At 41.4% G+C, this 12,658-nt stretch overlaps 1 protein-coding gene across 1 annotated transcript; it reads right to left on the reverse strand.

Moving 5' to 3' along the window:
* Nucleotides 1–85: 85 nt before the first annotated feature.
* nt5dc3 (5'-nucleotidase domain containing 3) lies at nt 86–10,969 on the reverse strand. The gene is made up of 14 exons (XM_035156963.2): nt 10,583–10,969; nt 9,412–9,596; nt 9,207–9,281; nt 9,052–9,107; nt 8,721–8,811; nt 8,502–8,639; nt 7,683–7,743; nt 7,416–7,518; nt 4,570–4,671; nt 4,267–4,348; nt 4,059–4,145; nt 2,021–2,161; nt 1,869–1,933; nt 86–1,765 (listed from the first exon to the last, which is right to left on the reverse strand). Exons 1-14 carry the CDS (start codon nt 10,875–10,877, stop codon nt 1,546–1,548), a joined length of 1,701 nt encoding a protein of 566 aa, XP_035012854.2. The 5' UTR covers nt 10,878–10,969; the 3' UTR covers nt 86–1,545.
* Nucleotides 10,970–12,658: the final 1,689 nt, after the last annotated feature.

Here is a 12,658-nt window from a genome sequence, read left to right on the forward strand (position 1 = left end):
ATACCTGCAAATTAAATCTGATTACAGCACAATTATCCAATCACATCAAGCTGTTCCACATTAATGACACAAGCACTAGGCTACAATCATTAAGCCATTTCCATTTTAATAAATAATGAAATAAAAATACACATCAGGACAAACACAACACAATCAAATGAATAAAATAAACCATGAGGTCTTGTGTGGTCACTGGTGGAGATGTTTATAAATTCCCTTTTTAACTTCTTACATATGAAATATTAACTTCTCTATAGCCGACAGTAGATTCTAGCATGGGTGAGAGCATTTAACATATTTTCTGAAAAGAAAAAAAAAGGAGACAAATCCTCGAAACTCTGCACAGATCAAATAGCAACACACGTGCTAAATATAGCAACGGCACTCTATTTTCTCCTGACAAATATTAACATCTCTCATTTGCTTCGGAGAGACATACAGGCGGTGCCAAATATTATCAAAACAAGAGAAAAAAAGACATCACAAGATCTCAACTCAAGGTGAAATGAACTTAAACGGTTGACAGAAATAATATCAGGCTGTAACAAAAATATATACATGGCAGTAACGTGAGCGTGAGATTAAGGCAACAGAGTTTGTAATTCAAATGTCATATCTCAGTTTTAAACTTGCAGTTAGGATAAAAAAGGCAAAGACAATGTTTACAGATGGTGAAGAATTCACAGCGTGACAGACTTGATGTATGACTGCCCCCTATTGTTTAAACTGTTGCATTATATTCGTATAATCTTGCACCAAAATCGCTCTCTCCCATACACAACACACTCACAGATTTGCACAGCTTCCTTATGAGGACTTTGCATTGACTTCCATTCTTTGTGTGGACAGCCAAACCAGAACCTTATCCCTAACCTTAACCATGACCAATTCATGCCTAACCCAAACCTTAACCAACCACAATTCACATGTGACCACTGACCTTCACCAGGAGCTCAGAAAATACATTTTGCCCCATTAGGACCAGGTATATGTCCCCATGAGGACTACTTGTCCTGACAAGGTCAATGCACCCCCCCACACACACACACACACACACACACACACACACACACACACACACACACACACACACACACATACGTAAACCAAAAACAATCAGTGCCTTCAAAATAGAGACTATGCATATTTAAAGTGAAACTTTACATTCTGTGTTGTGTCATTTGGCTTATAATCGACTAAATTCGGTGAAAATAAAAACAACTAACTAGTTCTAACGTAATAAACATCAACACTTAATGTGATTGTAAGCAATTATGCATGACCTAAAATGCAGCATGCATCTTCTACAATACCTTATTTCAAGTTGTTTAAAATCAGCAATAAAAATCCTTCGTTCCTGTTCATTTTTTTAATATCTCTCTCTCTCTCTCTCTCTCTCTCTCTCTCTCTCTCTCTCTCTCTCTCTCTCTCTCTCTCTCTCTCTCTCTCTCTCTCTCTCTCTCTCTCTCTCTCTCTCTCTCTCTCTCTCTCTCTCTCTCCTCTCTCCAGACTCTGCTTTGGTCCTGTGGTGCTGCGCGGAGACGCTCAGACCTTCAGGATGTCCTCAGGCCAGAAGGGGGACTCGTGCTGCAGAGGATTACGGCGGGGGAAGAAGGTGTGCTGGAAGTCGTAGTTGAGCAGGCAGCTGATGGAGGCCATGTAGATGTCGGCAAAGCGCGACAGTCGGCGTGAGAAGTACGTGGGGTTGTGGTAAGTGCGGAAAAGACTCCCAAACTGGGGGTTGAAGCTGTCCTTCGTCTGTGGCCTGCCATTAAAATACATGCATAAGCATTTGGTTTAATCAGTTCTACAAGAGCTCAGTGAACTATTGACCTGCTCATGAATGCCAGAGTAATTATCTCTATTACCTCATGGCCTCTCTTTCTCTGATCCACTCCTCAACGACAGCTTGAGATGCGGGATCCCTGTGCACCTGTCCGGGAGAAGTGCGAAGAAGTTAAGCACATGAAGTTGAGATAAATAAATCCAGCAAGGAAGACTGACACACAAGTCTCCTAACCTGCATCTGCTCAATGAGTCCAGTCAGTGCCTGTAACCAGGTCATCATGTGCACATACTGCTCCGTGTTCATTATCTTGATCTCTTTCCTCAGCTCAGGGATGATGGCACCTGTTCTCCAGCCGTGTTTCAGTGTTAGGTCCTGCAGTGAAAAAGACCATGAAATCAGTGTTGAACATACAGCATGATTTGTTTTTATTTGTTTGGCTGGTGTCAAGTAAAATAATTAAGCAACAAAAGTAGAATTACTGCCATATATTCCTCCACATGCCAGTGCAGTTCCAGTGTAAATACATTTTTCCTGTCATCGTGACCTTTGACCATTAATCACTGAAATTTTGTTGTCACTTGAGTCAAAATGTGAAGACCAAAACATGTTGTGTCAGGTCACCGTGACCTTGGCCTTTGACCATCCAAATCTAATCAGTTAATCTATGAGCCTAAGTGAACATTTGTGCCACATTTGAAAGGAATCTCTCGAGGTGTTCCTGAGAAATTGTGTTTAAAAGGTAAAAGAATGTGCTTGTGAGGTCATTCGTACAGGTGGACAGCCTGAAAACATGCCGCCTTCGGTCACTGGCTGTCTCCGGCACAGAGTCATAAAAACAGGGGCCTTTATAAATCATTCAATCGAGTGTCACGCTCAAGATATATACATACAGTCACAGGACTATTGTATACTGCAGCACACAGCGCTCACAGTTCAACATACAGCCAATGCAGCTGAACACATCAGATCAAAGAAAATAGACTTCAAGCCCTAATCCCCCTGGTTGCAATTAAGTGCCTAAATCCATGGTGAAGAGTAGCCCGTTAGGTGGCCAGGGCAAACAGAATCAGCATCATTAAAACCGAAGCACATCTGTTCCATCAGACAAACCTGAGATTGAAAAACTACGTTGAAATGGATCCGCGGAATGAGAATATTCTTTTCAATTGTTCCCCCGATCCCTCCCCCCTGAGATGCCTCTACTCTGTTTCGACTTACAGTAATGATCTCATCCCACAGCCACTGAGGCCGACTGTAAACTGTGGCGAGAGTGAACTTCACATGCCGTGCTCCATCTCAATAAATAAGCAAGATGATATGTTTGACACCTGGCTGCCTGCCAACAGCGAGGGCATTATGCCAGAGACGTAAAACTCTGTCTTTCATTATCGCCATTTATAGCTGATCAGACACATGTATAAATATCCACGTTGTTGGAGTGAATTGTGATGCAGTTAAAAAAACAACACGATGCTGGTTTGTTTAATGCAGATGTGGAGCAGCTGTTTACAAAAGGTAAAGGGGATGCCACTCTACAAGTGATGTCTGTCATTCTATGAACAGCTACGGCAACTGAGGTTTAATGCATGAAGAATTTTCATTAAAATATCCAGAGGGGCTGTATGTTACTCCAAACATATTCTGGAACTTTTCGTTTTGTCATTTTACGGCAGGTCGCCAAACACTGCAAATAAATCTCTGCAAATAAGACAATGTGCCAAGGTCTGGTCCACTTATTTCTCTCTGAAGCACCTGTCAGTTAATAGATGGACAAAGGATTTTTCATTTGTGAATCAAGGCTGGAATATTTTCCTACCGCCCACCTAGAAAATGTCTGAGTGAGCCCAGGTGAGAACACACGAGGAAAATGTTCAGAAAATCCGTGAGCGAGTGAGTGTGTTTCTAACGTTTCTAACATGCAAAACTGAAAAATCTAATTAAAAGGAACACTACATACACATGGTGTTAACTTGGAAAGACGAGATTCGAGAGCTTTTGCTGATAAGGGCCAACACCAGTGTCGATGTTAACAAAAACACGTGCTTTCCACAGCGGACTTTGTGCGTCATGTCCTGCTCCCTGCATGCTCTACACTGACGTCACTCCTCACCTGAATGTTCCTGATATTGTCCTGTTGTTCTGTACACATCTGACCAGGAAAATCTCCTGCTGTGTTCTTCATCAGTGAAAGGCAAACTCGGCAAACACTACAGAGTACTGTGAGGTTATATTTATCCCTTTACTCTACATATGTGTGGATGCTGCTTACTGCCAAGTCGCTGTAGATGTGATCACCAAAGTACAGCACTTTGGATCCTCTCCAGCCGGTGAGTCTCAGGAACTCATAAAGGTTTCCCTACCGTGATCAAACAACAAATAACAAAAGTCAACAACGGTGCTTTTCATCGATGTTCATGCTGCATTAATATGTCAGAAATGTTTAACTAGCATGACGTGGTAATTTGCTAACGCCACACCTGTTTGTAGATCTGCCCTTTTTCCAGTTTGTGAATCCTGTCCCACAGCAACGCGCCTTGGTCTGTCACTCGCCTGAAAGGTCTACGCAGAGAAATAAACAAAGACAGATCTTAAACACTATATATATATATATATAATATGAGCTAATATATATATTAAGAGCTCCAAAGAACACGTACACCTTTAACGTTTACACCATTGGTTTACACACAGTGTTTAGGTCTACTAGTGACTGCTGATCGCGTGGTCCAGTGAGACCCCTAGTGGGCTTGAAGAGGCATAACATGGACATACAGACTTACTTTCTCCTGTCGTTGAAGAAACTGGGTTTGTCGGCCTGAACAATAACAACATCAAACAGGTCCCTCCAGTCCTTCCCTACAATGAAGCTCATTCCTCGGTCCCTAAGGAAGACAAAGAATCCAGATATCACCTCGTCAGCAGCATCTTGAAGCTCATCATGTGGGTACAAACACAAACAATCGACCTGATTCAGCACCAAACAATGATGATGCAAACATCAGCAATAATATGTCCATCTGCTACTGTGTTAGTGTGAAACTCAATGAAACGGCATTGCTGTTTTAAATCTGGCAATCACATGTTTTGTTGCTGTGATGACTCAATGTGACTGATAATTAAACCCAGGACATTAAGGAAGTGGTTTAAGGTTTGATTGACAGACCTGGGGCCTCACATATAACCATTGCGTACCCACAAAGCAGGGCCTGAAAGACCAACAGCGTTATTTGTGACTTTAGTTTTCATACAGTGTGTGTGTGTCGTACTTGATGATACAAGCAGTGTTAGAAGATATTATTATAAACTATTAATGACTTGGCTCTGCAACTGTGCTGGTTAATGGAATCTGATTGTAATTTGCTCCAAGTTGTCTTATATCTTTTCCAATTGAAGGTTCTTATGGAACAGTTATGTCCCGCGAGTAGGGTTGCAAAATTCCGGGAATATTCCCAAGTTGGAAACTTTCCATGGGAATTAACGGGAATATACGGGAATTAACTGGACATTTTGTGGGTAATTTATACTAACTGTATTTACCTTGTCATATACAGACATAAATATAAACATTTTGTTTTGTCATAAGCAGACATGCATGCAAACATTTCAAATACAAATTTTAAAAATTCAATTTTTTACTTAATCCATTTGTGAGTAGAACTTTAATGGATTCTTTCATTGAACAACAAAAAACATGAATGTTGAATAAAATTAATATATTCCCTATGATCCCCCCCCAAAAAAAGTCCCATTCTAAATGTAAAATGAAAGCATTTAGTCAAGCTTCTCAAGCCTCTGGTTTTAGCGTTTTTCCTCTGAATCCTTTCAGGTCTCAATGCTTTCTTCCTGGACCTCATCAACGTCCACTTCCTCGACATCTGACTCGTCGTCATCTTCGGTGTCACTGTCCAACCTTGTAGAGGATGGCTCTGTGTCAGGCTCAAAGAGCCTTAGGTTTGCCCGGATGGCCACCAGTTTTTCTACCCTTGCATTGGTGAGCCTGTTGCGAACCTTTGTGTGCGTGTGCCCAAACAGTGACCAGTTGCGCTCAGAGGCGGCTGATGTTGGTGGGATTTGGAGGATGATGGAGGCTACAGGTGCAAGGGCCTCAGATCCAAAAAGTCCCTTCCACCAGGTGGATGCAGATATGTGCTGGCATATCCCATCCCCTTCCCAAAGGCCTTGCTTGGTACGGAACTTTGCCAGACTGCCGAGAACTTTGCCTTCATCAAGACCCAGGTGGTGAGACATGGTAGTAATAACAGTGTAAGCTCTGTTGATCTCTTCACCAGAGAGTATGCTTTTCTCATACTTCTTTGGGTCCAGCACGTATGCTGCTGCGTGTATTGGCTTCATGCAGAACTCTTGGCGCTTCTCCATCGATTTGACCACTGCGGTTTCCTCTGCTTGGAGCAGCAGGGAAGTGGGCAAGGCAGTTTGGATGTCTTCTTTGATCTCAGCAAACAGACATTGAACATCTGACAAGATGGCATCATCACCTTCTATCTGGGCAATAGCTGCTGCTATTGGTTTGAGGATTCTCAGGCTGCTAGTCACTCTTTCCCAAAACACATCATCCAGCAGGATTCTCTTGATGGCACTTTCCATGGCTGCAGACTGGGATATGGCCACGATTTTTTTTTCTCCAAAATTCCCGAGCTTAACTTCCCATGGAAAGTTTCCGGAAATTTACCGAAAATGTTCCGCCCCTTTGCAACCCTACCCGCGAGCACAAAATCGTTGTTGGTTTTAATGTTAAGGATGAAGTGGATCAATAATCTGGCTTCAATTCACCACCTCATGTCTGCATCATCATTTTCCTGTCTCCACAATGTTTGTACGCATGGGTAAGAGTTAACGTGGAAGTGAGCACATTCTCCAGTCAAGTTTGTTTTTATAGACCCCAGTGTTTGCATGAGAAGTGGCGTACGCAATTTCCGGCCCCATTATGTGCGTACGCAACGGTTATAAATGAGGCCCCAGGCCATTTTGTGCAATCACAAGATCATCAATCAGACCCAGCAGAGGATCAGAGTCAGTAAGTGTGTCTCAATTCAGGGGCTGCATCCTTCGGAGGCTGCATTTGAAAACCGATTGCGTCACAGTCTAAGACTCTTTCAAATGCAGCCGACAAATGCGTTCTTTCACACCCTAGAAACCAAAGCCCCAACGGATCCTTCCCGGCCGATGCTATCCCAGAATTCATTGCGCTTGAGTGACAAACCGTTTTTCAATAAGGTAATGGCGCTTGATTATCATGCTTTAATTCAACCAAACAGCTAACGGTACACCAAAGGCACTTAAAACGTTCTTGTCGTGTCTAACTGCAGCTTTGTTGCCAGGCGACAGCAATAAGGGGGGGGGGACAGGCTGGTGACGCCGATCACTGAAATCCTCTGTAGACCAGACACTTATTTCGGTTCGGTCTTCGGGGCTTACGCAGCCCACGTAGACCACGTCCTCTTCGGCCAATAACTTATAATGAACTACGAATTTATTTCTAAGTCCTTTGATGTGTGTGTGTCTTTATGCCTGTCCATAAAAGTGAGAGCACCAGTTAAATATTTGTACACCTATAAATTAATTAACCGCGACGACAAGCGCTTGCACCCTGTTTGTTCATACTTACACAAAGTCAAAAGGACTGTTGGTGATGAGGAACATTTTCTTTCCACTCTCTGACAGCTTCTTCAGCACAGCATGGCTTTGCTCACCATAGCAAATGTATTTATCTGGAAAACCAGAAAACAGTGAGACAGAGAAAAAACAAATATATATATAATATATACATACGTCACAGCTTCACTATTCAAATTCATTTTTTAACGTCATGGCAACAACTCATATTTTTTTTTACATTAGTTCAAACAAAGTAATACAAATCAAAAAGCATTACCAATATCTGCCTCCACAGCTCGGTACATAATGCCCTTGACGTGAACATCTCTAATGGCTTCCTGTGAAGAGGAAAAAAGTAAATGGCCCTCAGCGAGGAAGTCTTGACTTCAGCGACACAAAGTTGGCATTCAGCTCTCGTAGCAACACTTTGCTCTGTGTATAAACGCTTGAATTGGAAGCATAAAGAAAGTGCATCGCTGAATACAAATGAAAACATGAAGAAAACAGACCCTGGAGTTAAGTTTTAAGTCAGTGAATTGAGATGGAGATTTAAAGGCAAACTTTAAAAGTTAAAGGATAATTTATTGAAATAATTAAGCAAAAGAAAAGGTTAATACCGAGTAGTAAATCAGTTTCAGTAAGAAAAAAAAAAGATTAAGGAGTGTGTCCTTGAAAAGACAAGAGAGACACTTGTGAGAGAGAGTGTGTGTGTGAGGGCTTTTTAATGACAGCGATCTGTCAAACACGCTACAGTGTCACACAGAATAGATCGGACCGGCGTGACAGCTGCTCTCAGAGGAAGAACACACACACCGCTGATTTCTCGCCACTCTCCCACTGAAGCACCCAAGCCACCAGAGAATAGACACAGATGGCCAAAGGCTCGACTAAAATTAGACGCTGGTTTTCGGAGCTAAAATTAAGATGCCATTGAATAGGCTGACGTGTCACGGCACACCGCAAATAAGTAAATACATTGTCTGGCACTTGTGGCTGGATTTTAGGTATTTAAACACACAGGCTGCTGAGAGACTCAATCACAGAAAAGGAGAGCCATGCCGAGTGCTGAACACTTGTAAACAAAGATAGATCCCACCTTCACGTCTTTGTAGAGATGGACTGGCTCGTAGTCGATGTTGTGCCTCATGAAGAAGTCATTGACGCAGGACAGGAGGGTCATCTCAGGCAGGGAGAAGATGTCCATGAACTGTTTCATGGTTTGGCCGTGGGAGCTCTGCAGGACAGTCATTCACTTCATAAATATGATGTCGTTTTTACTTGTGTTGATACAGACAAATTTTGAAGGGCTCTTCACCTTTCCATAGAAGTCGCTCATGATCTCTAGAGGTACGTGACAACCTTCATACATGGCAATTACTTCCTCATCAGAAACTGGATGAAGACCCCTGTAGGAGAAACATGAAATATGAAAAACCAAAAGAAACGTAGCCACTGTATTTGCAGTCTGTGCAACCTCCTGAGAACATCCATAAAGAAAGAAAGCTATAAGATTCTTATTTTTAACATTGAATGATTGCATTGACTATATATTGAACATGATTATCAGTTGCCTTATGAGAAAAAACATGTTATATAAAATGTACATTTTATCCCACTGCCCCTGGTATAAAACATAACACAGATACCTGTATACAGTTCCCTGCTGGATGTAGTGAAAAGCATCTATCTTCATCAGCAGCGCCTGTAGCAAAAGGGTTTTCATAAAAATATGCAAAATATTTTTTAAACACATGTTTCTGTTTTTTTTTAGTTGGACAAAAAAAAAAAAAGACCTTCTTACCTTTTGCACATCATAGTGAAGTCCTCTCACTGCAAAATTTGGAATATACTCATACTTCCGCAGAGCCTCTGGATACTAATGCACAGAGGGAAAAAGTCAAAAGTTGAAAAACATACAGGAATGTATCGTCCTCCTGTATTTACTGCATGTGGTAGAAGAATGTGTTTGAAGTTACAGGTTGCAAAGAGTCAAACACTGCACCCACCCTGTGGTTAGTGATTAGAATGTCCCGGGCTATGTTGAAAATCAGGGTGTGGAGGTGGCTGGAGTAGAAGGCGAGGGTATAGTCATAGTCGAAGCCGTAGATCTCGATGTCTCGCAGGCTCATCTCGTTGTTTGCAAAAATGGTGTTGGGGTTGACGGAGTTGGCGCAAATGGCTGGGATCATATCTGAAAAGAGAGAAACGATACAGGTTACTTGGCAGTTTTGCAGGATTTGTACATATCTTAATTAACAGGAAGGAAGTTCATCTGATAACGATGTTTGTTGATGGAGATGGAAATGTTCAGAGCAGAAACACAACTTTCTAAAGATTATACGCACTCATGGATTAGTTGGTTGTAAACTTTGGGCAAGAGAAAGTAAAACTGTGGAGGTGTGTGAGGTGCAAATTGTGATGTCGTCCATTTTTGTTCTCAAGAAAAAAAAAAATCATAACACTTACTAATAAGCATTTTATACCGACTGCTCATTTTAGGTGCAAGCACATTTTTTAATTCCAATTCACACACTCTCCCAGGAGAGACAAAATAATAGTTATTTCAACAGATACGGGACATTATAAAGGTATGTTTCACTATACAAGGTTTGTTGTGTTGTTGTGATCACCTTTCATGCAAAATACTTTTAATAATATTTGGGTAAGTTCTTGTTTTGTCTCTCTATTTTGAATTCCTTGCATATACAAATTTACATTTCCATAATTGTATCCTATTTTACTGTGTTTTGTTAGTCCATCGTAGCCAAATAATTGATATGACAATATATCTGATTCATGAGATAGTATCCTGCTATTCCCCCCCTACTGCAGAATATATAGCTGCAGCAACTACTGAGTAGAGTAACGTAACAACCTGCAGACACATCAGCAGACTTGAATCAACTAAATGTGCTTGTTGCAGGATTCCCAAAGGCAGATCTGTTTACATGGCTGCTGCATTATGTTTACAGGTTGCTGCAGATCTGCCCATCCCACCTAAAGCATCGTAGTCTGTAGCTACAGTGTGTGGCATGTGGGTTTGTTGTTCGAAAGGCTGCTGACATGAAGTCTGTGGAATTAGCTGGTGCATTAGTGAGCTGGAAACATGAGTCATGACAGAGTTATAAGACAGCAACAGTGCTGTGTCTACATGAGGTTTCTTATCAGAGTTCCCACCTTGCGTCTGCTTCTTGGTCTGATTGTAAACAGACCACAGTCTCTCCGTCATGTCCTGCCCGTTTGAAGAGGAGCTGCTGCGACACACTGAGGCTCCGTGCAGCAGCTGCTGCTGCCGTGACAGGAGCCGACCGACTCCGAGCGGGACCGAACCGAAACTCCGTCTCCATGAGCGGGAGCTGGAGGAGCAGGGCCGCTGGTGTGAGCCCTGCAGGACGCTACAGAAGACGGCGGTCCTGTGGAGACACTCCCCGTGTCTGAGGAGGGAAGACAGGGACAGGGACAGGGGCGCCATGTCAGTGAGCTGCGAGAGGGGGCCCGGGGAGAGAGTCACTGTGAAATCCCGGGAGAATGCATGTGGCTCTGAGCTCCTATGTTACCAAAGTGTCACCGCACTACGTCACGTCCGTGTGTGGCAACGTCACAGCCAATCAGCGTCTCAGAAACTGATGCGCAGACAGAAACGCTTCCTGCTTTTCCACTAATCAGCTGAGGCGGTTGTAATAATAATAATAATAATAATAATAATAATAATAATAATAATAGGATGTTCCAGAGCCTCTGATGATCTTATTTCAAAAGCTTAGTCCCACTTTGTCTTTAGCTGGGAAACTGGAAAAGATTCATACATTTTAATATAATATACTAATATTTTTAATGAAGCCCCCTAAACTCAAAAATGTGCCTTATCCAGTAAAGAGTTTTATTCAATTTTGTATTAGTATTATTTTTCAGGTACTATTTAGAATATGTATTTTTCACTGTAAATTGCTGTATTCACATCCTTTAGGTATATATTTGTATTTACTAAAAGTTATTGGTAATCATACTTATCATTGATTACTTGTTTAAACCGATTTTAAGCAAATATTGAGTGGAAAACAATATTTTACTTCAAACTCATATTAGCTTAAAATATAAAATAAAATGAATAGATAACTAAATACAGAACAAAAATATTGAAATACAATCCTCACACTTCAGTCCACAGGGATTTGAACATAACCAGACTTTTTTCCCCAGTGTTTCCAAAAACAACATGAGTACCAGGTGTCCTAGTTAAAGTCCTTATGATCATATTTTTTGAGTCAGTTAATGGAAACATTAATTTATACATAAAATTCCTCAGTAAAGCCTGAAAGGTGGGGACATTGCTATAGCGATAAACATGTGACTTGTACTTGTCCATCTTGGAAGCTTGAGCAAAATGCTGAATGCATCATCATGTGCTAGATGATTTCATGATTTCATAGATTTCATTTTTTGCGCAGTACGAATACTTTTTCCCCTGATTGTAAACTCACTATTTATTTAGTTTTAACCGGTGGTCAGGGGGAAAAAAATCTACATTGATACCTACATTTATTTTTGAGGGAACAATCTGCAGCATATATAACTATTCTCTGACATTTTAATCACCAAAAATCAGTAATTACAAAAAACTGTCAGATGTATTGATAGTATAGATAATTGATGGTTGCAGCATACAGTCCTGCTACGATAGAATAACAGAGATGAACAGGATCTTGATTAAAAAAATAAAACTTTACAGCAAACGAGCTCCAGAAAAACTAAAAAGTTGAAGGCCTAACAAAATTTTGATAATGCACTTCAGCTGTGTTCATGTAGATCAAAATTTTTCTCCAACGCAGTTCTCTTTTTCAATAAACTGGAGAATTTAAAACACACACACACACACACACACACACACACACACACACACACACACACACACACACACACACAGAGTTGTATTTCTGTGACTTCAGAGGACATTACATTGATATACTGGAGACTCTAACCTCAACCATAGTTACTACTTGCGTAACCCTAACCCTGACCTTACTTCCAACCCAAACCCAAACCTCAAACTTAACCTAACCTTACATGTCTTCACCTTCATGTTTAATGATTTGCATTTCTTCTTGTATCCATAAGGAAGTCAAATTTAGGTCCCCACAACTCCAGTAATACCTGGACCACACACACATGCACACACGCACACCCAGAAGTGTAACAATAGCGGCTACTCGACACCTGTGTCCTGGATCTCCTGAGACAGGTTGAGCAAACAGT

This window comes from Hippoglossus stenolepis, chromosome 5, assembly GCF_022539355.2.
Source record: "Hippoglossus stenolepis isolate QCI-W04-F060 chromosome 5, HSTE1.2, whole genome shotgun sequence".
NCBI classification, from domain to species: Eukaryota; Metazoa; Chordata; class Actinopteri; order Pleuronectiformes; family Pleuronectidae; genus Hippoglossus; species Hippoglossus stenolepis.

Coding starts and splice junctions, on each gene's coding strand:
- nt5dc3 (XM_035156963.2), bottom strand. CDS start 10,877: ATGGCGCCCCTGTCCCTGTCCCTGTCTTCCCTCCTCAGACACGGGGAG. Junction 9,597..10,582: donor GACCAAGAAGCAGACGCAAG/GTGGGAACTCTG, acceptor CTCTCTTTTCAG/ATATGATCCCAGCCATTTGC. Junction 2,162..4,058: donor ACATCTACAGCGACTTGGCA/GTAAGCAGCATC, acceptor TTTTCACTGCAG/GACCTAACACTGAAACACGG.